We start from the raw sequence: 27633 nt of genomic DNA, 5'->3' as shown, positions 1-27633 counted from the left end.
TGGAGCATCCCTTCAACCTCCTTCTGTACCGTTGCTGGTTTTAGAGGATTATGCCTGTAGGAGTGTTGTTTTATCAGAACAGCATTCCCTAGGTCAATGGTATTAATCTTCCCCATTTTATTTCGACATATGCATTAACCACACTGCAACAAATATTTCAATTCAGTTCTTCATTCCTGAGTCAAATAGCTTACTACCCTATCCCATTCTTTATTCTGAGGCACATCAAACTCCAAATCATCTGAATTTGATTCTTCACTCCAAGTGGCAGTAATTAATACTCGTTTCTCCGGTTCCCTTTCCCTGTCATCATAAGATTTCAGCATGTGCACATGACATACTTGATCATTTCTTTTTCCTATGTGACATCTTTACCAGATAATTCACCTGACTTAACTTTGCCTCAATCTGATAGAGACCACTAAACCTTGCTTTGAAGGAACTTCCTACCAGTGTAGCAACACCAATACTTTATCTCCATGGGTAAACATACAAATTTTAGATTTCTTATTGGCTTCTTGCTCCATTACGTGCTATGCCACTTTAAAATGTTGTCTAGGTAATTCACCTATTCTGCTTAATCTTTCTCTCACCTGAGATATAATTCAACAGTGAGATCTCTGACTTCAGGCCTATCAACTTTTCATTAATTAATTTTAAAGTCCCAAATACTTCATGTCTGAATATGAATTTAAATGGGCGAAACTGATTTAAGTTATTTGGAGCATCTCTAACAGCAGACAAAATAAATGGGATACCTCTATCCCAATCATTTGAGTACCAACACCAATATAATTTCAGCCTTCCTCTTATCCCTAGTTAAACCCAAGTCTAGTCTGCTCAACAAGTCTAAAAGAATATCCTTCCTCTGTCTTTCTCAACTTTCTTGGAAAATTTGGTTGGGGGAGCATCCTCAGACTCCAGAACCTCTTTAGCAATGTTAAGAGCCATTTACCCCACTTTTGATTTAACCAACCACAAGCAACTGTAATTAAACAGATTTCCCACATCTCACCTAGGTTTTATTTTAAAGATCTAGTACCACACTCCCCAAGTCTGTTTAAATGTGCTGGGACCTTTCATTCCCTAAATCTTTTCAATTCTGTCCAAATCCATTCAGATCCGTTCAGATCCCATACACATCTTGGATGAGCCCCCAATCTGTTCTGAAGCAGAGGTCGACATCCATCTGAATGACTAAAACTCCACGCCTAGAGATGCTTGCCTTATCTCATAATCTCTGTTAAAGGAAGCGTGAAAAGTGGTACAACATGCCTCTCACCTACCAATCTGGTATAAAGGGAAGGCTCCATGAAATGAACTCCCGACGCTCACTCTGTAATCAACTAGCAGTAATTTATTTATCTAACCTTAACAAGTGAACAAATTTACAGAACTACAAACAAACCGAACAATTCCCCCTTTAACTATTAACTACTCCTGAATAAAATAAAATTTAATGGCATGCTGTTCCAATAAATACTGATCCTACTTATATAGAACAAACTTAGAACTTAGTCTCTCAAAATTATAGCCAGAATGTGTCTCCCGGAATTGACGCCTTCTCCGCTGTGCTTCCATCAGGAATGCCTTTCTCTGTCAAATTCTTGTGTCAGGAATATTAGGTAAATGTGCCGCTGTACCTTTAGTCAGATGATGGTTTTACTGAGATCTTACAGAATTCTGAGAGCCAATGATTTTTCTTTAGGGCTGCTTAACTCTGACAGATTGCAGTTGTTCTCACACCGATGTTTGAATAGTGTCTTCTTTTATACCCGTGATGACTAATCAATATTTTACAACAGGATTGATCCCAGGTTGTCAAAACCATTAGATTTAAATTTAATTGGTTTTTCATCTCTGGGTGGCTAGTTTAAATTAACTGGCTGATTTTCAAACGGGTTACCTTAAAAACAAAAGAACTACTGCCTGGGTTGTTAACCACACAGACCTTTGGTACAATGTATCAATTTCAAAAGCTCCATGTAGGCCTGCACATTTTATTAAAATCTCCAAGCCTAGGAAAAGCACATCATCTTTTAAAGAGACCACGCACTCTTCCCCCTTATTTTACAAACATCAGATATTCGACTAAGCTTTGCAACAGTGTATTCAATGGTTGCACTGCAATGTTTGCCCAAACCCAGTTGCTCTGAAGTGTTGCTGATGAGCCTTTACCTGCTATTACGGAAAGGATTACAACAATTATGTAGCCACATGTCTGTTAGATGGGAAAAACATAAGAATTGGATAATGCATGATAACAAATAAAATATACGTCCAAACCAGAAACTTCCCTGACATTGTTTCTCTCTTTTTCAGTCACAAAGAATTCAAGCCAGGGTGGTGCTGGTAATGTAACCTTGGTGAATAGCTGCAGTGTACTTTATAGACAAAACAAACCGCAGCCACATTGTGCCAGTAATTTAGATAATAAACATATAGTCAAAAGGCAGGGCTGCCAATTAATACAGACATTAATTTGGGAAAAATGGAGTGGCCAAGCATATGGGGTTGTAGATTTCACCAATGGAGGAGGTCAGAGCACATTAATCAAGAAGAATATTCATTAATCAAGATCAGCATTTTGAAGTCAATGCAGTTGGAAAATTTGTGAAGATCAGTGAAGGGAAGATTGAAAGAAAGTGGTAATTTAGAATAGCATTACCATTTTGGCCAGCTTGGGAATGTTTGGTTGGAATGCAGTGGAATCCAACAAGAAGAATGATACAACAACAGGAACAATAACTTAAATGAGAGATCCATAGTGCATTGAATGGAAACATAGCACTGACTCACCACAATAGCAATTAAGCTACCACTTGTGGCCCTGTAGCATTTATTTTCCTTTTCAGATAATTATCCAATTCCCCTTTGAATACACAACTGAAATGGCACATGCTTGCAGGGAGTACATTCCAGATTTTAGTTATTCACTGTGAAAAATAAATTTTAGTTTTGCACAAAAAAGAGACAGTATGTTGAAACTTTCTGCCTCGCATTCAGAGTCATTGAGTTGTACAACATGGAAACAGACCCTTCAGTCCAACTCATCCATGCCAACCTGGCATCCTAAATAAATCTAGTCCCATTTGCCAGCATTTGGTCCTTATCCCTCTAAACATTTTCTCTTCATATCCCCATTCAGAATCCATTTAAGTGTACCAGCCTCTATGACTTCTTCTGGCAGCTCATTCTATATACACATAACCCTCTGCATGAAAACGTTGCCCCTCAGGTCCCTTTTAAATATTTCCCCTTTCACCTTAAATCTATGTCCTCTAGTTTTGGACACCCCCACACTGGAGGAAAGCCCAAGTGCATTGACCCTATTGGTGCCCCTCATGATTTTATAAACCTCTACAAGGTCAGCCCTCAGTCTCCAATGCTCCAGGGAAAAGAGCCTCAACCTTTTCAGCCTCTCCCTATTGCTCAATCCCTTCCACCCTGGCAACATCCTTGTAAATCTTTTCTAACTCTTTCAAGTTTCACAACATCCTTCCTACAGCAGGGAGACCAGAATTGCATGCAGTATTCCAAAAATGGCCTAACCAATGTCCTGTACAGCCACAACATGACCTCCCAACCCCTATACATTCATCATGATAAATGCTACAATATGAAATTTTAAACGGAACAGCAATTTATATCGCATGTGCAAAGTGGGCTGATTGTTGACAAATGAATACAGGCATTGTGATGGAGAATGTTGTCAAGGCAGAGGCATCAGAAACTCAATCGGGGTGGTGGTAATGTCCCTAACTCCAAGCCAGGAGTCCTAGATACTCCAGAGGTGTGCAATAGCTTCTCTGCACAGGCTGATTAGAAAACATCTATACTTCCTTGCTTGGGAGTGGACTGTGCTTTCAAAGTCATGTCCCGATACTATTCGTACATGCAGAAAAACTGGTAGTGAAGCACAGATCGCTGATTTTAGGCCTTTGGCAAAGATAACATAGGAATAGGAACAGGCTACTTGAGCCTGTTCCACCATTCATTGAGATCATAGGAGATCTGTGGCCTAATTCAATTTACTTGCCATTGGTCTGTTTCCTTTAATAAGTTTGCTTAACCAGTTTTTCTATCACAGATTTAAAATTAACAAACGATCCTGTATCCACTGGTGTTTGTGGAGCAGAATGCCAATATATCCACCAACCTTTGTGTGTAGAAATACTACTTAACACCTTTCCTGAACATTGTGGCCTTAATTCTCAGACTATGTCCCCTAGTTCTAGAATCCGAGCCAGTATAAATAGTTTTATCTATTCTGTCTTTTGCTGTAGAATCTTGAAGACTTTCATCGGATCACCCCTTAACTATCTAAATTCTAGGGAAGACTGGTCAAATTTTTATAATCGCTCCTCATAATACAATCCCTGAAGTCCAGGTATCATACTTGCAAAGTTGTACTCCCTCCAATGCTAATATGTCCTTCCTCATGTGTAGTGCCCAAATCTGTCAACAGCACTGCAAGTGAATGAATAGACGAATGAATGAATAACTTTATTGTCATGTGTATTTTATGGTGAGAATAACAAAGTACAGTGAAAAGCTTTTCCATTGTTGCCATGATCCAACACTATTTTCCATCAGGTGGGGAGACTAGGACCCGTGGGCACAGCCTTAGAATTAGAGGGGGTAAATTTAGAACAGAAATGAGGAAATATTTCTTCAGCCAGAGACTGGCGGGCCTGTGGAATTCATTGCCACAGAGCACAGTGGAGGCCGGGATGTTAAATGTCTTCAAGGCAGAGACTGATAATTTCTTGATCTCACAAGGAATTAAGGGCTATAGCGAGGAGGTGTGGGGGCAAGTGAAGCACTTCCTGCAGTTGCAGAGGAAGGAGCTGGGTGTGGTGGGGTTGGAGGGGAGTGTGGAGCGGCCAAGGGGGTCACGGAGAGAGTGGTCTCTCCAGAAGGCAGACAAGGGTGGGGATGGAAAAATAGCTTGGGTGGTGGGGTCAGATCGTAGATGGCAGAAGTGTCCAAGGATGATGCGTTGTATCCGGAGGTTGGTGGGGTGGTATGTGAGAACGAGGGGGATCCTCTTGGGGCGGTGTGGCGGGGGCGGGGTGTAAGGGATGTGTTGCGGGAAATGCAGGAGACGCGGTCAAGGGCGTTCTTGACCACTGCGGGGGGAAAGTTGAGGTCCTTGAAGAACGTGGACATCTGGGATATGCGGGAGTGGAATGCCTCATCATGGGAGCAGATGCAGCAGAGGCGGAGGAATTGGGAATAGGGGATGGAGGTGTATTCTCGGTAGCTGTGAGAGTCGGTGGGCTTGAAATGGACATCAGTTACAAGCTAGTTGCCTGAGATGGAGACTGAGAGGCCCAGGAAGGTGAGGGATGTGTTGGAGCTTGCCCCCACACTTCCTCCCTCACCCCCATCCCAGACCCCAAGATGACTTTCCATATTAAGCAGATGTGTTCCGCCAATGTGGTATACTGTATCCATTGTACTCGGTGTGGCTTCCTCTACGTCACGGAAACCAAGCGAAGGCTCGGGGACCGCTTTGCAGAACACCTCCACTCGGTTCGCAACAAACAACCATCTGTCACAAACCATTTCAGCCCGCCCTCCCATTCCTCAGATGACATGTCCATCATGGGCCTCCTGCAGTGCCACAATGATGCCACCCAAAGGTTGCAGGAACAGCAACTCATATTCCGCTTGGGAACCCTGCAGCCCAATGGTATCAATGTGGACTTCACAAGCTTCAAAATCTCCCCTTCCCCCACTGCATCCCAAAACCAGCCCAGCCTGTCTCTGCCTCCCTAACCTGTTCTTCCTCTCATCCATCCCTTCCTCCCACCCCAAGCCGCACCTCCATTTCCTACCTACCACCTCATCCCTCCTCCTTGGCCTGTTCGTCTTCCCTGGACTGACCTATCCCCTCCCTACCTCCTCACTTATACTCTCCTCTCCACCTATCTTGTTTTCTCTCCATCTTCGGTCCGCCTCCCCCTCTCTCCCTATTTATTCCATTTCCCTCTCCCCATCCCCCTCTCTGAAGAAGGGTCTAGGCCCGAAACGTCAGCTTTTGTGCTCCTGAGATGCTGCTGGACCTGCTGTGTTCATCCAGCTCCACACCTTGTTATCTCGGTTTCTCCAGCATCTGCAGTTCCCATTATCTCTAGTACGAGGCCGTCGCCTGCCTAAACTTGTACCCATGCCTCCTGACTCTCAGAAAGAGCGACATTACCACGGCCCGGCAACATTGTTGGCGAGGAAAGGACGCATGGTGCCTTTAAAGATAGTTGAGTAGTTTCCATCGGTAGGCGAAGAACTACAATCCCCATGGTTCAGCGCGGGAAGGGCATGCGCAGTGGTGTGAAAGGAGAACGGGCCATTCGGCGGCCTGGCAGGCAGGAGGGAGTGAAAAGATGAACGATCAGGGGAAACGGTGACTTCCCGCCGAGCCGTGTTGATGGCGATCTCTCCACCTCTGAAGGGGAGGAACGATATAGAGTGAAGGCGGGGCCAGGGGAAGGGGTGGGTGGGGAATCGTTAAAAGGGAAATCGCTCGGAGCCTGAAACCGTGCACCCCGAGGGAGAGGGGACCGGTGGCGGGGCAGGTGGATGAGGGTTTGGGTGGGGGTTTTGGTTGGTGGGGGACGGCCGAGCGAACTCCGCTGCAATGCTTGGGCGTCGAGAGGCCGCGGCGGCGAGGCCGGAATTCAGCGGCTGAAGAGAGAGAGGAGAACGGCGCGACATGTTTCGCTGTGCGATCGACCGATGGGTGAGTGTCCTTCGCTCCGCCCGGGCGGGGGGGAAAGCTTGGAAGCTCAGTTTAACTCTTACCGGCGGTGGCGGTTGTTTGGTGTAGCGGAGGGGGATTCGTGAAATCCTTCTGAGGCGCGGGCTCCGTGACTGAGGCGACCGGCGGCGGCGCCTCCGAACGTTGACCCCCGGGAGCCGCCGCGTGCAGCGCGAGCCTCGGCACCCGCTGCGAGCTCCCGCGAGCCACCCTCTTGTGCATCTCGCCTCTGCTTGCAAAGTTGTCCTCATTTCCTTTCTCTTTTCATTTCACCCCCTTCCTTTCTCTTTTTTTTCTCCCCCCCCCCCCCTCTAATCGCAGAAATACGATCAACACGCCCGTTACTTTGTGAAATTTTGTGTTTTAAAAATTCCTTTGGAGGGAAGCCATGCTGCATTCTTGCGATGTTTTTATTTCGGTTTTGTTTTGCTTATCTATAAGTTTGAAATATTGCATTTTGATATGCAGATTGCATTGATTATTTGATAACATGCTGCAGTCCTCGGTGAGAAATTATTTGCGTTCATGCTTATGGGACGTCTGATGTGCCGACATCGCATCAGCACAAGTTTCTCATTTCTTCACTGCTACTCCGTTGCGTTTCGGGTAGCTGCAATAAGTTTTCTGGCCGATTTAGCACGTTTTCTCTCCAAGATTGGTGGCCTGTGCTTTGAACTCGGACTGTGCTGTCTCAATTTTGTAAATATTTCCAGTGTAACGTGTAAAATAGGCTGCAGTGTTCTCAACTAGCTTTTATACAGTTAGAATAGGCAATTCTCCAGTAAACTATATACAGATGTTTTTACTAGTGACGGCAATTATTAACACATCGCGTCTAAAATTAGCAACATATTTTATGGGGAACAGGCTTTAAAAGCCGCTATTGTTGAATATGATGGAAATAATGACACTGCATCGGCTTATTTTCATAAGCAGTACCACCTTTTGTGGATAGGGATTTGGAGGATGCAGGTTAAATCGTAGAGGTATTTCATTCACAATCTGTATTAGTGACGGACGGTTTTGATGTGAATCACGTTCTACTGAGTGAGGGACTAGATGGAATGTGGCGATTTAGCTATCTTTCTGTCACCCTGGTGCAGTTGCTCTTGTACAGATTGAAGATAAGGGAATACATTCCAAGGATTTGGTTTTCTTTTGGCCCCTGGCTTGTGCTGCGGTGTGGTATGTGTGTCGCGGTGCTAGCCATCCTCCAATATTTGATGATCTGACCGCTTTCAATGTGAACAAGTCTGTTGATTTGGCTGCACTTCTGTTAAACCTGAGTCCATTCCTCACTAATAGTTGCACGTCTTTTCTGGTAGAGGTCAGTGGAAAGTGAGTAGGAGTGGGAAAGGTGACCAGATGTACTTTCTACATCTTGAGATGCTGCAGCAAATTCCTCACCTCACTGTTTTATAGTCTGTAACGTCTCTTTGTAATCAGTTGTCAAATATTTTCAAGCAAATGTAGCATGACATTAAAGCATTAGTGCTTTAACCCCTTGCGCAAGATAGCATGGAAACTAATTAGTTAACATGTTTTGAAAGTTTAACTGCAAATGTATAAACTTATTTGAGTGTTTTTGGAATAATTTCAAACTATAAAACGATTCTTTAATTACAGTCAGGTAATACACACGTTGTGTGATTTTTATGCTAACATTTGACATTGTCGACTCTTATGCATTACAGTACAAACACCTATGATGTCCACATTGACATGTAGTTGGCTAAAATAGGACTGATTTTTATAAGTTTAAAGGCACAGTCTGTACATTATTATAATTCACTATCGCAAGCAATGATTGGGAAGTGTTCAAATGACATCCCTGCTCCTATGAAAGAACTTCATGTCTTATTATGGTGGTTTCTTGCTAATTTCCGCTGAACAAGATGTGTGCTAAATTTGAAAAGGAAATATCTAAATACAATTTTCTGCACACTGCTTCAAGATTATGAAAGAAAATTTGGGAGATTGTAATGTGGTGACTGTAGCATATATATCTGCCCTTTCTGTGCTATTTATATTAGTTAGCAGAACAAATCAAAGCTAATCTGTTTAAGAGATACTGGGAACTGCAAATGCTGGAGAATCCAAGATAACAAAGCTTTTCTGATGAAAGGTCTAGGCCCGAAACATCATCATTTGTGTTCCTAAGATGCTGCTTGGCCTGCTGTGTTCATCCAGCCCCACACTTTGTAATGTCTCAACCACAAAGATCGCAAGTATTTTTCAAATGTAGACTTTGCTGAAATTAATAACCACGTTACACCATCTGACCAAAACTGAACAAACTTAAACATGCTAGTAGCACATTTTACAAGATTTCCATGTACAGTGGAAACTATTCTTGGATCATCTCATGCAAGTTTGGTAGTTTGCAATACCTTCTTTTGATGGAAAATTGATCAAATAGGAGAGCTGCTAAGTTTTAAAAAATTTTTTAACTCTTTTGTTATTGCTGAAAAGAGATGCATTTTTGTTAAACTTTCTGTCTTGCATTCATCAGGGCGTTTTGCAAGAACACTGAATCAAGGGGCAAACCAACATTTTTGCTATCTAAGTGGTTGGCAAGTGAGCACTGATCGAGGCATCGCCATAGACAATTCACCCATTGATGTGTTAACTGCCAAGCATAATTTTAAATTTTAAACTAGGCTAGTTGATCCTGCTTGGATAGAGTGTCACTCAGATAAATGAACCAGTAAGTGAGTTGAAACTGGTGCAGTGCTAGTATATGTTCTTTCTGTCTGCAAAAAAAAAAGACCTGTGTATTAATACATTTAGCTTCAAGTCCAGTATTGGAAAAATACCCCTCACGTTCACAAATTTCCTTTTTAGGAAAGAAAATCTGCCTAGTCTGGTGAGACTCCGGACCCACAGCAATGGGGTTGACTCTTAGCTTACTCTTAACCAAGTTTTTATCTTTGCACAGTAAAGGATTTCTTCGTGCTTGTCAAGAGCATATGTGACTTGCATGACCTCATTTGACACTGTAGCCCTTTCACCAATGTGTCACTCAGGAGCAAGCATAGACTTCTGCACTATAGCTCAATGTCCTGGCAGTTGTAGTGTTGTAATTTATGCATACTTCAGTATTCAGTTTTTTTGTATTCTCTTCATTTTATTCACTTGGACATAGGTGTCATTGCCTGGCCAGCCTTTGCTGCTTATCCCTCCTTGCTCTTGAGAAGGTGGTTGTGAGCTGCTGCGTTAAACCGTTGCAGCCCATGTGCTGTAGGTAGACCCATAATGCCCTGAGGGAGTTGATCTTTTGAACTCAACAGCTTCTGCATTTGAATTATTTTTTCAGAACACGATGTATGTCCAAAAGGATGCTGTTTGGTATGAAATCCCCACTAGGCCCAGATCTTGCAAATATCCTTGAAAACACATTTCACGTAGGGTTTAGTCCATTGTTAAATTCTAACACCTACCCCTTGCATGTTTCTGAGTATGACAATTGTGCTGTAATTGAATCTGCAGCTGCATGTAAGAATTTGCTTGCATGTCTTTATGGACTACAACCAATGCTTTCCATGTTTGGAATGGAACAGTTAAATGAGCTGTCTTTCCTTGATGTTCCAGTTGAGAAATTGGTTTCTGATGAAGGGTCTAGGCCCGAAACATCAGCTTTTGTGCTCCTGAGATGCTGCTTGGCCTGCTGTTCATCCAACCCCACACTTTGTTATCAGGGCTTCTCTACTGTTGTCCACTGCAAACCTGTCTTTGCTGGTCAGTATGCCTGCTGGATTCCCATAGGTTCCCATGCAGTAAGCTTACTGATAACCTCTGAATACGATGCAAACCATTTGTCCGTTGTGCTTATCTGATGTTGAAATAGGACTCATCAAAATCATCTGCAAGCTAGTAGCTACCGTGATCAGATCTTTTCCAACTGAGGGCATTTCACAAGTTTGCAGGACCCAAAGACTGTCATTCTTGGTCCTGAAAATTGCTCCATCTACCTCTGCTTTGGTATCTCAAAAGTAGGAACAATGGGCAAAGCTTGCTGTTTAATGCTACTACTATTCAGTAGTAACATGATTTGGTGTTCACTGCCAACAGGATGCTTCTTTCAAGCCAAAAAGACATTTTGCCAACCTCTTAAATGGGTAACGTGATGTATGAATTTACTCCAATCTGGGGTGATACCAGGTATGTAGAACATATGCCCCAAAGGCTGGTGCATCATGTCAAACAGCACATCTGTTTTCACTATTTGCAATAAACAAGTACTGATGGTATCACACTTTCAAACCATTTATCACTGTCCAGCAATAGATGTGATTTTCACTTGGACAATATTTGGATAATCTTGAATGTGTGAGGAATTGTGCTGACACCAATTTAGGATGGTAATGAGACTTGCAGTATGTTCTTGAACTACATATGTTAAAGCACAGGACCCTGTTTTATTTTGCAAAATGGGTAACAGCTACTCTCACTGGTTCATTTCTCAGGGCAACCTCTGACCAATCGAGTCCATCTACCTCATTTGAAATATAAACAAAACCTGGCAGGTAACTGTCATTCAGTGGAAACATTCTGCATGGCAGTATATCTACCAATCAATGTTCACTTGCCAGCTAATTAGTATTCTCCTCTCATGCATTATTAATGTTGGTTATCCCTTTGGATTTGTGTTTTTACGAACAATCCTAATGAGCATGAGACAAAAAGCTTTGATCATATGACTTTATTTGACTCATGACCATAAACTGAATCTGCTGCAGCCTTGTATGATATAGACCTGTTTGCCAGTAAATTTCTCCGTCTAACTAAAATTCTAGTACAAAGATTGTGAAAGCTAGACTAATTGGATGGGTGGACTCAGCATATATTTATAAAAGAGAAGTTGTGTTTGACAACTTTGGTGCAGATTTTTTTGAAATATCTTATTAACAGACTAAATAATGGGGAATCTGGATTTGGTGCATTTAGATTTTCAGAAAACTATTAAAGTCTCGCGCGAGTTTATGAAGCAGGTTAGATTGCATGGATTAGAAATAAATGAATAGAAATAGAAGAAATAAGTATCACTTTTGAATTGGTAGGCTGTGTTTTTTAAATACCTCAATGATTTGCATGTAGGGGGCCAAAAGTAATATTTAAGTTTGCTGCTGATAATGCTAATTGGAAATGTGAGGAGGATCTAAGGAAGCTTCAGGAGAACTTATACAGGATAAGTGGTATGGGCAATAATATGACTAATAGAATATAGTTGTAGAAAAATTTGAAGTTATTCATTTCAGCTAAACAGACATATGGAGTATTAAATGGTGAGAGAGGGAAGTTTTGATGTCACAGGAGTATCGTTATCCTTGTTTGTGAGCAAGCAATGAAGACGGTAAATGGAATGTGGGCCTTTATCATGAGGATTTGACAACAGAGGTGACAGTTTATGCTCCAATTATATAGTGTTTCGATCAAGAAAGGATATATTTGCTGTAGAGGTTGTGCAATAGACATTCCCCAGACTAATTCCTGGGGTGGTGGGATTGTCCTTTCAGAAGACCGGGACCTGTATTTTCGAGAGTTTTTAAAAAATGAAAGATTATCTGACTGAAATAACCAAAATCCTGAAAGGGCTTAAAATAAACTTCAGTGGGTGTTTCCACTATCTAGGGGGGTGCCTAGGAGCAGGGTGGGGCGGTGTGGACTTAGAAAAAGCCATTTTAGGATTGAGATGACGATTTTTTTTCACTCAGACAGTATTACATCTTTGAAATTCTCTTTGTCAGCAGGCTGTAGAGGTCCAGTCATAAGTGTGTTCAAGTCAGGGGTCGAAGGGTTTTGAAGTTCAATAGATGAAGAAATATGGGGAATCTGTGGTAAAATGGTATGATCTGATTAAGTGACCAAGCAGGTTTTAGCAGTGACCTACTCCTGCTATTCCCTGTATTGCTTTACCAAAGTGAAAGACAGTAGGTGCAGCAATAGGCCATTTGGCCCTTGGAGCCGGCACCACCATTCAGTATGATCATGGCTGATCATCCACAATCAGTATCCTGTTCCTGCCTTATCCCCATAACCCTTGATTCCACTATCTTTTAGAGCTCTAGCTATCTCTTTCTTGAAAGCATCCAGAGAGTTGGCCTCCACTGCCTCTGGGGCAGAGTATTCCATATATCCACCACTCTTTGGGTGAAGAAGTTTTTCCTCAACTCTGTTCTAAATGGCCTACCGCTTAATTGTAAAATGTGTCCTCTGGTTCTGGACTCACCCATCAGCAGAAACATGCTTCCTGCCTCCAGAGTGTCCAATCCCTTCATAACCTTATACGTCTCAATCCGATCCCCTCTCATCCTTCTAAACTCAAGTGTATGCAAGCCCAGTCGCTCCAATCTTTCAACATATGATAGTCCTGCCATTCTGGGAATTGACCTCGTGAACCTACGCTGCACTCCCTCAATAGCAAGAATGTCCTTCCTCAAATTTGGAGACCAAAACTGCACACAATACTCCAGATGTGGTCTCACCCAGGGCCCAGTACAGCTGCAGAAGGACCTCTTTGCTCCTATACTCAATTCCTCTTGTTATGAAGGCCAGCATGCCATTAGCTTTCTAGCTTTCTTCACTGCCTGCTGTACCTGCATGCTTGCTTTCATTGACTGATGTACAAGAACACCTAGATCTCGTTGTACTTCCCCTTTAACTCACTTGACTCCATTGAGATTATGATCTGCCTTCCTGTTCTTGCCACCAAAGTGTATAACCACACATTTGTCTATATTAAACTGCATCTGCCATGCATCTGTCCAATCACCTAGCCTGTCCAAGTCACCCTGTATTCTCATCACATCCTCCTCACATTTCACACTGCCACCCAGCTTTTTGTCATCAGCAAATTTGCTAATATTACTTTTAATGCCTTCATCTATATCATTAATGTATATTGTAAACAGCTGCGGCCCCAGCACCGAACCGTGTGATACCCCACTGGTCACAGCCTGCCATTCCGAAAGGGACCCGTTTATCACTACTCTTTTGCTTCCTGTCAGCCAGCCAATTTTCAATCCAAGTCAGTATTTTGCCCCCAATACCACGTGCCCTAATTTTGCGCACCAGTCACCTATGTGGGACTTTATCAAAGGCTCTCTGAAAGTCCAGGTACACTACATCCACTGGTTCTCCCTTGTCCATCTTCATAGATACATCCTCAAAATTCCAGAAGATTAGTCAAGCACGATTTCCCCTTCGTAAATTCATGCTGACTCTGACCTATCCTGTTACTGCTCTCCAAATGAGTCGTAATTTCATCTTTTATAGTTGATTCCAGCATCTTTCCCACCACTGACGTCAGGCTAACCAGCCTATAAATCCCTGTTTTTTCTCTCGTCCCACTTTTCATGAAAAGGAGGGAAACATTTGTCACCCTCCAATCCGCAGGAACTGATCCTCAATCTCTCGAACATCGGAAAATGATTACCAATGCATCCATGATTTCTAGAGCCACCTCCTTTACGTAAGTTGCCTTTTTGTTTTTGACAAGAAGCACCTCTGTTCCTGTCATCCGAGGCTCCTTAATCTTACCCCTTCTTACCTGTCTCAGAGGAATTAATTTATGCATCACTCGCAACAACTGCTCCTTAAACAGTCTCCACATGTCTGTTGTGCCCTTTCTGTGGAACAATTGCTCCCAATCTGTACTTCCCAACTCCTGCCTGATAGTGTCATAGTTTCCTTTTCCCCATTTTTTCTCTACTTATTGCCTTTTTTAGTTATCTTCTGTTGCTCTTTAAAAGCTTCTCAGTCCTCTGGCTTCCCGCTCATCTTTGCTATGTTATTACTTCTTCTTACCTTTATACAGTCCTTAACTTCCCTCGTCAGCCACAGCCGCCCCTGCCTCTCCTTAGGATCGTTCTTCCTCTTTGGAATGAACTGATCCTGCACCTTCTGCATTATATCCAGAAATACCTGCCATTGTTGTTCCATTGCCATCCCTGCTTGAACTTTGGCCAGCTCCTCCCTCATAGCTCCATAGTTCCCTTTGTTCAATTGCAATACTGACACTTCCGATTCTCCCTTCTCCGTCTCAAACTGCAGATTAAAACTTATCATATTATGGTCACTACCTCCTAATGGCTCGTTTATTTCGAGGTCCCTGATCAAATCTGGTTCATTGCACAACACCAGATCCAGAATTGCCTCCTCCCTGGTAGGCTCCAGTACAAGCTGTTCTAAGAATCCATCTCGGAGGCACTTCACAAACTCCCTTTCTTGGGGTCCGGTACCATCCTGATTCTCCCAGTCTACCCACATGTTGTAATCTCCCATAACAACTGTAGTGATACCTTTGTGACAGGCCAATTTCAACTCCTGATTCAACTTGCACCCTACATCCTGACTACTGTTTGGTGGCCTGTAGATAACTCCCATTAGAGTCTTTCTACCCTTAGAATTTCTCAGCTCTGTCCATACTGACTCTACATCTCCTGATTCTCTGTCCCCCCTCGCAAGGGACTGAATATCATTCCTCACCAACAGGTCCACCCCACTCCCTCTGCCCATCAGTCTGCCTTTTCGACAGCACGTATAGCATTTCCCAGGCCCTGTCCACTTGAAGCCATGTCTCAGTGTCTCAGTTATCCCCACAACATCATACTTGCCAATTTCCAATTGAGCCTCCAGCTCATCCGCCTTATTTCTTATGCTTCGTGCATTCATATATAATATTTTTAATTTTGTTACTCCCCTCACCCTTCCTAGCAATCCTATTTCACTTGGCCACACTGTACAATCCCTTCTTGAGTTTTCTGCTCCGTTGATTCTGTTGTCTTTCTGAACTTCTGTTATTCTCACTTTCCCTTTAACTTGATTCTTAAGTTTCCAGTTTGTCCCCTTCTCTCCCCCCCAAACTACATAGTTTAAACACACCTATGTTGCAGTGGCAAACCTACCACTGCTGGTCCCCCACCTATCAAGGTGCAACTCGTTCCTCTTGTACAATTTACACATATCACAAAACGGACCCCAGTGATCCAAGAATTTAAATCCTTGCTTCCGGCACCAGTTCCTCAGCCACACGTTCACGTCCATTCTCCCTGTTCCTGCCCTCTCCAGCCGAGGAACTGGAAGCAAACCGGAGATAACCACCCTGGAAGTCCTACTTTTCAGTTCACCCTTCTTCCGAGTTCTCTGAAGTCCCGCTGTAGAATGCCCCTCCTCCTCTTCCCGATGTCATTGTCATTGGTGCTGACATGCACCACCGCCTCTGGCTCTTCACCTTCGCCCTTGAGGATTACCTGCACTCTGTCGGTGATGTCCTGGATCCTGGCACCAGGAAGGCAACACACCATCCTTACATCCTGCCTGTTGCCGCAGAAGCCCCTTTCAGTCCCTCTCACTATGGAGTCCCCTCTTACCATGGCTCTGCATGATGTCTGGCTCCTCGGCTCTGCCTCAATGCCAATTTTCGATTCGCAGACCTGTCCGCCTCTTGGACTGGCAGTGTCGTCTATCTCGACAGTTTCCAAGAGAGTCACCCTGGGGTCTCTTATATTTCATTCACCTCTTCTTTCCTCATCGACATCCCACTTCTTTCTTCTGGTATCCTCGGTGTAATGACCTTGCTGAAGGTCCTGTCCTGAAAATTCTCAGATGAGCCTGAGGCCATCTACTTCTTCTTTCTTCAGTGCTGCAACAACCTCCTTCAGAAGCTGAATGTGTACACACCTTCCACAGCTATACGACCCAGAGGCACCATCAGTGTCTCCGACCTCCCACATCATGCACGCAGCACACTGAATCAACTTGACAGTCATGACTTCATCTCTTCAACTGTGGCATAATCTCCTCACTGAGCCTCTTCTTCGAAGACTCCTGAGCCATAGACTCGCACTTTACTCACCAGGCACTTCCCTCAACCCTTTTTTTTTTGCTGAGAGTCTGCGGACTGTTAATTAGGTTAGAAGAGGAGGGTGGCTGGGAGGCCCCACCGTGTAGGACCTGGCGTCAAGAACCCACCTACTTTAAATAGCACTCACTTACCTTCCAAATGGCCTCTCTGTTCTGACGTCATGTCCGCCCAGCTCCCGCCGCTCTCTACTGCAAAAACGCTAAAAAGGTTGGTTTATCAGTAATGTCTGACAGAACCTGTTGTATCAACTCTTTTTAGACTGTAAGCCATGTTGTGATTAATTTGTTAGCAATATATATGAATATTAATGTGCAAGTGCAACGAGTGATTTTTTTAAATCTTTCAGTCGAAATGAAAATAGAAAGTTAATAATACTCAGCCACTTACTGTTTGAAATTACTTTTTATTGCCATACTGCACTATTGTTTTGAACTTTAGGGTCTCTGTTATTTGCATTAGCTGGGCATTCTGATTGACTTTAGAAGTGCTTTGTAAGCTTCATTTTCTACTAAATAAAGCTATTCTTGGCGAGTGACCTTTAGGGGTAAACAGTCAGATATGTTATGACAAAATGGTTCTCACAAATCAAACGTATTAAAAGTTAAATTATTTTAGCTTTAATGGTCAAGGATTGTGCTTTATCTGGGCATTTTTTTGTGGGTCAAGCAGTAGATAGAGTGGATAATCTAGCTACTGCCCCTTGATGTTCAGTGCTGTTCCCACCACTGAATCCCCAACTGTCAATATCCTGGGAGTTACCTCTGACCTGAAACTCAACTGGACTCGCCACATAAATGCAACAGCTACAAGAGCAGGTAAGATGCTAGGAATACTGCAGTGAGTAACTCTCCTCCTGACTCTCCAGAGCCTGTCCTCATCACCATGGACATGTCAGGAGTATGATGGAACACTCCGCACTTGCCTGGATGAGTGCAGCCGCAACGACACTCAAGAAGCTCGACACCATCCAGGACAAAGCAACCCCCACTTGATTTGACACCACATCCACAAGCATCCACTCCCTCCATCACCAGCACTCAGTACACACTGCTGCTACTATATACAAGATGCACTGTGAAAATTCACCAAAGATCCTCAGACAGCATCTTCCAAGCTTGTGACCACTTCCATCTCTCGAGTGACAAGGGCAGCAAATATATTGGAACATTTATCACCTGAGTTTCCCTCCAAGCCAAACCCACCCTGACTTGGAAACATATCAGCATTCCTTCACTGTCGCAGAGTCAAAATCCTGGAAATCCCTCCCTAATGGCATCATTGGTCAAGCCACAGCAGGTGGACTTCAGCAGTTCAAGAAGCCAGCTCATTGCCGCCTCAAAGGCAGCGAGGGATGGACAATAAATGCTGGCCAGCCAGTGATGCCCGCATCCCACAAAGAAAGTATAGTTTCTGCTGAATCTGCATGTCCTTTTTGATTTTAGTAGGGTAATATCATATTTGAGCTCCATCTCTTGAATAAATATTTAGCAAGCTATTCCAAGTTTTTTACAAATGTGCGTATGATTAATTAGACACATTTTTCTTTAAAAGACTTCATTAATGTTAATATTTTAAAATGTTATTAGATTTGAGAAAGCAAAGTCACGTGGGGTCCAGGGTGTGCTAGCTAGATGGATAAAAAACTGGCTAGGCAACAGGAGACAGAGGGTAGTAGCAGAAGGGAGTTTCTCAAATTGGAGACCTGTGACCAGTGGTGTTCCACAGGGATCTGTGCTGGGACCACTGTTTGTGATATATGTAAATGATCTGGAGGAAGGTGTAGGTGGTCTGATCAGCAAGTTTGCAGATGACACTGAGATTGGTGGAGTAGCTGATAGTGATGGGGACTGTCAGAGAATACAGCAGAATATAGATAGACTGGAGAGTTGGGCAGATAAATGGTAGATGGAGTTCAATCCGGGCAAATGCGAGGTGATGCATTTTGGAAGATCAAGTTCAAGGGCGAACTATACAGTAAATGGAAAAGTCCTAGGGAAAGTTGATGAACAGAGATCTGGGTGTTCAGGTCCATTGTTCCCTGAAGGTGACAACGCAGGTCAATAGGGTGGTCAAGAAGGCATATGGCATGCTTCATTGGACTGGGTATTGAGTACAAGAGTTGGCAGGCCATGTTGCAGTTGTATAGGACTTTGGTTTGGCCACATTTGGAGTACTGTGTGCAGTTCTGGTTGCCACATTACCAAAAGGATGTGGATGTTTTGGAGAGGGTGCAGAGGAGGTTCACCAGGATAATAAAGTGTGAAGCTGGATGAACACAGCAGGCCAAGCAGCATCTCAGGAGCACAAAAGCTGATGTTTCGGGCCTAGACCCTTCATCAGAGAGGGGAATGGGGTGAGGATTCTGGAATAAATAGGGAGAGAGGGGGAGGCAGACCGAAGAGGGGATAGGCCAGTCCAGGGAAGACGGACAGGTCAGGGAGGTGGGATTAGGTTAGTAGGTAGGAAATGGAGTTGCGGCTTGGGGTGGGAGGAAGGGATGGGTGAGAGGAAGAACAGGTTAGGGAGGCAGAGACCGGCTGGGCTGGTTTTGGAATGCAGTGGGAGGAGGGGACGAACTGGGCTGGTTTTGGGATGCGGTGGGAGAAGGGGAGATTTTGAAGCTGGTGAAGTCCGCATTGATATCATTGGGCTGCAGGGTTCCCAAGCGGAATATGAGTTGCTGTTCCTGCAACTTTCGGGTGGCATCATTGTGGCACTGCAGGAGGCCCATGATGGACATGTCATCTAAAGAATGGGAGGGGGAGTTGAAATGGTTCGCGACTGGGAGATGCAGTTGTTTATTGCGAACTGAGCGGAGGTGTTCTGCAAGCGGCCCCCAAGCCTCCGCTTGGTTTCCCCAATGCAGAGGAAGCCACACCGGGTACAATGGATACAGTGTACCACATTGGCAGAAGTCGCGTGGTATGCGTGGAAAGTTCTTTACACAGAAGGTAGTGGCTACCTGGAATGCTTTGCCAGCGGAGGTGGCAGACGCAGACACATTAGCGTGTTTTAAGATATAATTGGACAGGTACATGGATGGGCAGGGAGCAAATGGTCACAGACTGTTAGAAAATAGATGACAGGTGAGACAGAGGATCTTGATCGGCGCAGGCTTGGAGGGCTGAAGGGCCTGTTCCTGTGCTGTAAGTTTCTTTTGTCCTTTGTTCAAAATAGGTAGAACTCCAATTCAAGCAGCATTTGTGGTGAAAACCTGTGACTGTTTCCAGCCAATGACCTTTCATCAGAACTGAAGAAAAAAGAGGTGTTGGAGTTTTTAAGTCATGATAGGGGCAGGGAGACAAGAAGGACGAGATCCATGAAAGGGTGAAAAATAGGAGAGATTAAATGACAAAAGGTTTTGTGGTGCAGCATTCAAAAAGACTGGTGATGGATATAGTGAGGAGACAAAGGTTGTGTCCAGGTAAGAGACAGATGCTACGTAAAAACCATACAACATGAAGAGATTTTAAAAAAAAGCAAGATCAACCTGGCAAGACTAGGAGGAAAAGCATTTGGAACAAGATGGGAACAGACATTATGAACTAAAGTTGTCGAATTCAGTGTCGAGCTCAGAAGGCATACAGTGCTGATGTGAAAAATAAGCTGCTGGTCCACAAACTTGCATTGAGCTTCACTGGAACACTAACAGACCATGGACAAGAAGGTATGAATGGGAGTGGGAAGAGAATTAAAATGATAATTAACTAGGAGCATAGAGCTTGCTTAGTCTTTTGGCCCCCTGGTGTATAGGAGGCCACAGTATAAACAATAAATACAGTAAACTAAATTAGAGGTGCAAGTAATTCACTGTTGGAAGTATTATTTGAGGTTTTGGACAGTAAGAAGGTGAAAGTGTAACTTTTAATATCTCCTGCATTTCCATGGAAAAGTGTTAAAGGAAGGAGTTGTCAAAGGCAACTGAGAAGTGGATTTGGTTGTTCCCACCCTAACAGTTACTGTGGAATGCTTAGAGGGAAGTGAATGACTTATCAATTTTGGCTTCATACTGAACCTGGTGGAAATGGCAGGTGGTATAGAGGCTGGTGGGGTGGAAGACACAAAGGGAATTTTTGTTGTGACTTTGTAGGAGAGGGTAGTAGTTAGGATAGAAGTGCGTAAAATGGATTGGGTGGAGAGACTTCTGTCAACCATGCTGGTTTGGGGAAACATCAATAAAAGAAGTCTGTGCCAGAATTGCTGGTGTGGAAGGTTCCAGTGCATCTTTTCTAATGCTGCGGATGGCAAAACTGGAAGAACATTTTGTTTTACAAGAAGCAAAGATGAGGAATCACAGTTGAGTTAGCTGTGGGAGTTTGAAATGAACATGGTCTCAAAAAACAGACAAGTTGAGGAAGGTGGGAAATTGTAAACATGGAGAAATTTTTCATCTTCTGGTGAAAACAAGAAGCTGTGCCATTACTAATGTCAGTTTACCAGAAAAATAAGAGGTGTCTGAATAGGACTGGAACCTTGAAAGTTCCACTGGGTTGTAATTAATTAATTTGATTATTTAACTTAACTCAACTCAAACTACTGAGTGGGTCAGTACAGATCACAAATAGGCTTGAGCAATGTAAGTCATGGTATAAAAGACAGCGGCAACGTGAATACAAAATTGGCTAAGTGATAGGAAACTGAGCATTGTTCAGTGGATTTTCTTTTAGGGCTCCAAGAAGGTTTAAAGCAGACTTCTCAAGTGTGGAACTTAGCAAGGACATTGCCAAATTGGTGGAGTGCGTGGATAGACTGCAGATGAAGTTCAGTGCACAAATGTGAAGTGATGCGTTTTGTTTTTGTGTACTTCTAACCAATGTGAAATAAGAGGTGCAGGAGGAGAAGAACCTGGGGATATATGCACACAGATCATTGAAGGTGGCAGAGAGAAGTTAATAAACCATAGTGTTGTTGGCTTCAATGTTAGGAGCATTGAGTGCAAAAGCAAGGAGTGATGTTGAACTTGAACTTGTTCGACCACAATATTGCTGGAATATTGTGTACAGTTGTGGCTGCCACATTATAGGAACAGGTGCAGATGTATTGAGTGCAAAAGCAATCTACTAGAATGGTTCCAAGCACGAGAAACTTTAGCTATGAGGATAGCTGAAAACGTTGAGATTGCCTCTTAGCCCTCTTCTCTCCATGGAGAGAAATGTGACTGAGGTTTTCAAAATCATGAGAGACTCTCTCTCCCCCCCCCCCCCCCCGTCTGTTCTGTTGAAACTGGTTCAGGTTGTAAAGGGAGAAAAAAGGCATAGATTTGAAGTAATGTGCAAACAGAGGATTAAGCACACGCACCATAGGTACATGCCAAATTTGATCCCTGTGTCTCTACTGAGTTAGATAACTTATGCTTAACAGACCAGTAAAGGCATCCTTGGCTAGCTACAGGTTTTACTGTTAAGTAGTACCATAAGATTTAGTTTGAATGGAAGTATGGACAGGTATGGTTTGTTTTTGGCTGTAATCCTGCCTGGAGGTGACTTCAAGATAACGTGGTGTGGAGCTGGAAGAACACAGCAGGCCAAGCAGCATCTTAGGAGCACAAAAAAGCTGACATTTCGGGCCTAGACCCTTCATCAGAAATGGGGGAGGGGGAGAGTGTCCTAAAGTATATAGGGAGAGAGGGGGAGGTGGATCGAAGATGGATAAAGGAGAAGTTAGGTGGAGAAGAGACAGACAAGTTAAAAGGGCAGGGATGGAGCCAGGGGAGCTGTGTAGGTGGGGAGGGGATAGGTCAGTCCGGGGAGGATGGACAGGTCAAGGGGGCGGGAAGAGGTTGGTAGGTAGGAAATGGAGATGGGGCTTGAGGTGGGAGGATTGGATAGATGAGAGGAAGAACAGGATAGGGAGGTGGGGACAAGCTGGGCTGGTTTTGGGATGCAGTTGGGGGAGGGGCGATTTTGAAACTTGTGAAATCCACATTTGTACCATTAGGCTGCAGGGTTCCCAAACGGAATATGAGTTGCTGTTCCTGCAACCTTCAGGTGGTATCCTTATGGCACTGCGGGAGGCCCAGGATGGGCATGTCATCCAAGGAATGGGAGGGGGAGTTGAAATGGTTCACGACTGGGAGGTGCTGTTGTTTGTTGCGAACTGAGCATAGGTGTTCTGCAAAGCAGTCCCCAAGCCTCGGCTTGGTTTCCCCAAAGTAGAGGAGGCCACAGCGGGTGCAGTATACCACATTGCACGTCTGCCAAGTGAACATCTGCTTGACGTGGAAAGTCATCTTGGGGCCTGAGATGGGGGTGAGGGAGGAGGTATAGGGGCAGGTGTAGCACTTCCTGCAGTTGCAGGGCAAAGTGCCAGGTGTGGTGGGGTTGGAGGGGAGTGTGGTGACTTCTGTTCATTTGGCGTCTGAGACACTGTGGTGTTGCTGTTGTTGTTATAAAAATATCTTGGAAAGGCTTGCAGGGCAGTTCGAACAAAAACAGCCCAGAATACACTGTTGCAAAGATAGTAGGAATTGCTGATGCTGGAGAATCTGAGATAACACAGAGTGAAGCTGAATGAACACAGCAGCACAAGCAACGTCAGAGGAGCAGGAAAGTTTTTTGACGTTTTGGGGCGAGACCCTTCTTCAGAAAAAGGCATTATCTGAAGAAGGGTCTCAACCCGAAATGCCAAATTTTCCTGCTCCTCTGATACTGCTTGGCCTGCTGTGTTCATCCAGCTTCACTCTGTGTTATCCCTGAATAAATTGTGCCTTTATAAAACTTTAGACAAATTTATTTTTGTCTGCCCTCTAGCCCCTAATATATTCTGACGAGGTCCTCTGTTTCTAGTTTCCTGAACAATCTGCCTAATTTTACCCAAGCAATGCTTTTCAGCCCGTTTGTTTTGTGTCCATGATTTTCTTGGAGCCTTCTTGACATGTTGCAAAATTGAGCTTTCACTTTGAGCTGGGACTCCAATTTTTGCTGACTTCATGCAGTTGATGCTGCTGTCCTGGGGTTTGTTGTTCCTGCCAGAATATCCGAGACAAAGCAGAAGGGGGAAAAAAAAGTTACTCTGCTTTTCCTTCTTCAATTTACCCTTGCAGGTAGTGAGTTCCAGGTGTCCGCGTCCCGAGTGTAAAAGTTTTTTTTTCCTTGCATCGCCTCTAAGCCTCTTGCCCCTTAGCTTAAATCTATTCTCCTTGCTGAACAGACCAATGACCAAGAAGCAATGTTTCTTCCTGTCTGCCCTGTCTATGCCTTCATAATTTTGTACATCTGTGTACTATGCTCGAAGGAAAACAGCAATGGTCTATTCAACTCTCTTCATAACTGAAACCTTAGAGCCGAGGCAACATCCTGGTATATCTCTGCACCTTATCAAAACAATCACACCCATCATTTAATGTTGGTTCCAGAACTGCACACAATACTTTAGATGTGGCTTAACCAACATTTTCATACAATACCAGCACCCACTCCCTGCTTCAGCTAATAAAGGCAAATGCGTCATATGTTGCCGTTATCTCTTAAGCTGACTGTCCGAAAACCTTTAAGGGGCATGCATATCTAGATCCCTTTGATTTTCAGTGCTTCCCCGGCTCCTACTGCACATCATGTATTCCCTTGCCTTGTTCTCCTGTTCAGATGCGTCAATTTACACTTATCCACATTGAATCTTGTAGCTTTTTTTTAATAGATAAGTCATGCATTCCAGATAGACATTCCATGCAAGTTGGTAGGCAAAAAAAACCAATGTGATTGTAAATTACTAGATACTAAATAGCTTTTCAGCTTTAAGTGCGGGAGCTGGCTAAACATCTGTTCTATCTCAATCATCTCCCATATTTGACTGAACATTGGATTTATCCTGCAGATTTTTTTTTAACTTTCCTGTACAAGGTTGTGTATATAAATCAATATGAGCTAAATTGTGGTAGTTTATTTTGATTTTTCTAAGCCTGTAAAAAAAATTTACTACTTGTAAATACTCAAGCCAGTGTGGATTTTGAGAGAACGCCAGAAGAGGCCTTATAATTATCTAGTAGACCACATTGTTTCTGAAAACGAAAGATAGTGTGGATTTACAATTACACAAGAGCTGAACAGTGACTCGGTCTGCATTACTGCTATTAAAAAAATAACAGCCTACTGCTCATTTTCACAAATTAGGACTCGTTTCATGCAATGACTCTCCAGCACAAAAATAACACTGCTAACCACGTCCATCTGTACACCTATGGGCAATGCCACAAACTTCTCTATTTTGATTATAGGCAGTGAGGTGCAAGCCTATCACGTTTAAAAGCTGACCTGGCCTTTCCCATTGAGGTTAGTTTCTTGTTCTGGTGCTCTGTAGCAAAGTTTTCTAAGTAAACGTAGAGATTTTTTTCTTTATTCATTCACAGAATGAGGGTGTCACTGGCCAGGCCAGCATTTATTCCTAGTGAGCAGTTCAGAGTCAACCACATTGCTGTGAGTCTGGAGTCACGTGTGCCAGACCAGGTAATAATGGCAGTTTCCTGTTATTGTAAGGTCAGAAAGAAAACCTCGGGTCAATTTTGGATAGGATCCCCATTGTATTGGAAAGAACTGCATTGTAAGACACAAAATTTTCCCAGAACATTAGCCTGTGCTTTTGGATTAGTAATCCAATGACATTCACATTATACCAGCACTTTCCTATTTATTTCTATGCTTGAATATCAGTTGGAAATTTTAAATCTGCAAGTAATCGATTTTTTTTTTTACAAATCGATACTGAAGAATACAGGAGAAAAAATGGGTTTTTAAAAATTAGATCAAAGATCAACATTGACCTCAATGAATATCAGAACGGACTTAAGGGTCAAGCTGACCGTTTCCTGTTCTTATGTTCATTTTAAAAGACATTTTCTAATATAGGATAAAGATGCAAATAACTTTATTCTGTGTGTATCGCTTATTTTTGCAATTACTTATACGTGCATATTGCCTTTTGGTGTAGAAAATTGATGGACCAAGATGCTTCACATGAGCACTATGAACAAAATTTGACACTAAACCATGAAGGACCCAGTAGGTCAGAGACCACAACTTTGGACCGAAGTGGGCTTTACAAGAATCAGAGGTAGAGGGAAGAATCACAGGTCTTGAAGCTCTAGAGAATTAAAGGTACAGCCACCAGAGGTGAAGTGATTGAAATTAGGAATGTGCAGGAATGCAGAATTAGGGGCATGTAGATATGATTGACAGTTGTGGGACTGGAGAACATTAGAGATAATGAATGTTGCATGCCAAATTATAAAAGCATATATTTTATGCAGATGATCAGCCCAACATTTTAAAATAGATGTGGCATTTTAAAAAGAAAATGGCTGCCAGGCCTCGATTGTCTGTGATGATTTGCTTCTGTAAGAAAGACAGGTTGATGTATTACTTCAACATTAATCTCAAAAGTAGCCCTTTAGAACTTTATTCACCTTTTCAGCAACACAAATGCGTTCCTTAAATGCCTGAGAATTGAAAGCTTCTGAGAATAAAGGAAAAAAAAAACACAGATGACTGGGTGGACCTCTCTCAAGGAAGTCCAGCATAATTGACTTTGCATCATGGGACAACAAACCATCCAAAGTTAGGATGACAACCATCTTAAGCTTGATCTTTATAAGACTTTGTTTGTTTAACACAGCATTGAAATTCCCCAGTTCGGGTACGATGAGACAGAACTCTTTTCTTATCAAAAGGCAGATGGTTTCAGAAATGGAGAACTGTGCTGATGAAAGCGACCAGGCAACCTGCAACTGCTGTTACTGCAAATCTAGTGAGGAACAATGAGCCTTCTCTTTACCTTTTAAAGCCTGTTGTTTTTAGTCTACTTTGTATGTATGAGCAACCTCCAGCAATTAACATAGAGGTCATAGTAGCAGCTGAATTTTGACCTCAGGTTTGCAAACCCATTATTCTGAAGTATCTACAAGTAGATAACAGGCAGTGATAATGGACTGATTCTTATTTTCATTGCTACAAGTTTTTGATTTTTATCCATGTTGATATTGTGCTAATAACTCTTATTTGTACTTGGTAAATTTTAACAATAGTTGTGCAATAAACTAATCTTTACTTTTTGTTTAAAACTAAAGCTTTTTTTAAAGTTGAAACACTCCAAGGGGGCAAAGTGAATAGTACTAATTAATACTGTACATTGCTGGTCTGACTGTGATAACAGATGTGAAACAGAGATGAGAATCTTGAACCCTAGTATATTGCTGCAGTGGCGGTCAGTTTAAGATATTGAAAGCAGGGTGATAGGTGACTGGCACTTGGTGTGAAATAAAATGTGAAAGCCAAGTTTTGGTTCACCTACAGTTTATTAAATTAAAATGTAGAAGACCAGCCAGAAGTCTCAGGTTAGAAGGACCTGGATGAGGAGAACATTTTTTCTCAAGGGGCCGTGTGGAATGAGATTAGAAAGTTAGCAGTTAAATGTCTAAATGCAAAAATAAAAGTTGTCTCAGTTAAGACTACAGAATTTCCATTTTGAGAAATGGGGAAAAGTTATAATGCAACATAAGGGTACTTTAACAATATGCATTGGCCAGAAACTCGTTAATGGAAAGAAACTTTACTCGGCTTTTTCTGATCTTGGAGTGCCTGATGCTGACATTGAAATTGCTCAAAAATATTCATGTTCATACAAAATATATTGCTGTTACTAAACTTTCAGTTATTGAAAGGAAAATTTATTGTACCAAACGTAGCATGCAGCAACAGAAAAACATGCTGTCAAATAAAGACAACAGTGTGAAGCTGGAGGTACACCAGCAGGTCAGGCAGAAATTTCTGAAGAATGGTCCTGACACGAAATGCCAACTTTGCTGCTCCTGTGACGCTGCCTGGCCTGCTGTGTTCCTCCAGCTCCACGCTGGTTATCTCTGACTCCAGCATCTGCAATTCTTGCTGTCTCTGTTGTTAAACAAATATGTTTCTAAGGATTGCAAGTTCCTGGGCAGATATTTCGGAGACACTTTTTTAGGGCTCTGGAAAATCTAGGAATGATAATATATCCAAAGTAAGTTCAATTCAAAAGC

General features: G+C 43.0%; 1 protein-coding gene across 5 annotated transcripts in view; it reads left to right on the top strand.

The window, feature by feature from the left end:
* The first annotated feature begins 6609 nt into the window (after positions 1 to 6609).
* Positions 6610 to 27633, top strand: part of LOC125458673 (phospholipid-transporting ATPase IG-like) — a 169189-nt gene continuing 148165 nt past the window's right edge. For all 5 annotated transcript variants that reach the window (XR_009446702.1, XM_059651325.1, XM_059651322.1 and 2 more), the window contains exon 1: positions 6610 to 6745. Coding sequence is in view for 4 of the 5 variants with exons in the window: in XM_059651325.1 (XP_059507308.1) it covers positions 6719 to 6745 (27 nt within the window). In the remaining variant the exon portion in view is untranslated. The remainder of the gene's footprint in view (positions 6746 to 27633) is intronic.

The sequence above is a fragment of the Stegostoma tigrinum genome, chromosome 15 (assembly GCF_030684315.1).
Source record: "Stegostoma tigrinum isolate sSteTig4 chromosome 15, sSteTig4.hap1, whole genome shotgun sequence".
In the NCBI taxonomy this organism is placed as follows: Eukaryota; Metazoa; Chordata; class Chondrichthyes; order Orectolobiformes; family Stegostomatidae; genus Stegostoma; species Stegostoma tigrinum.
This window is presented reverse-complemented; position numbering and strand designations above follow the sequence as displayed.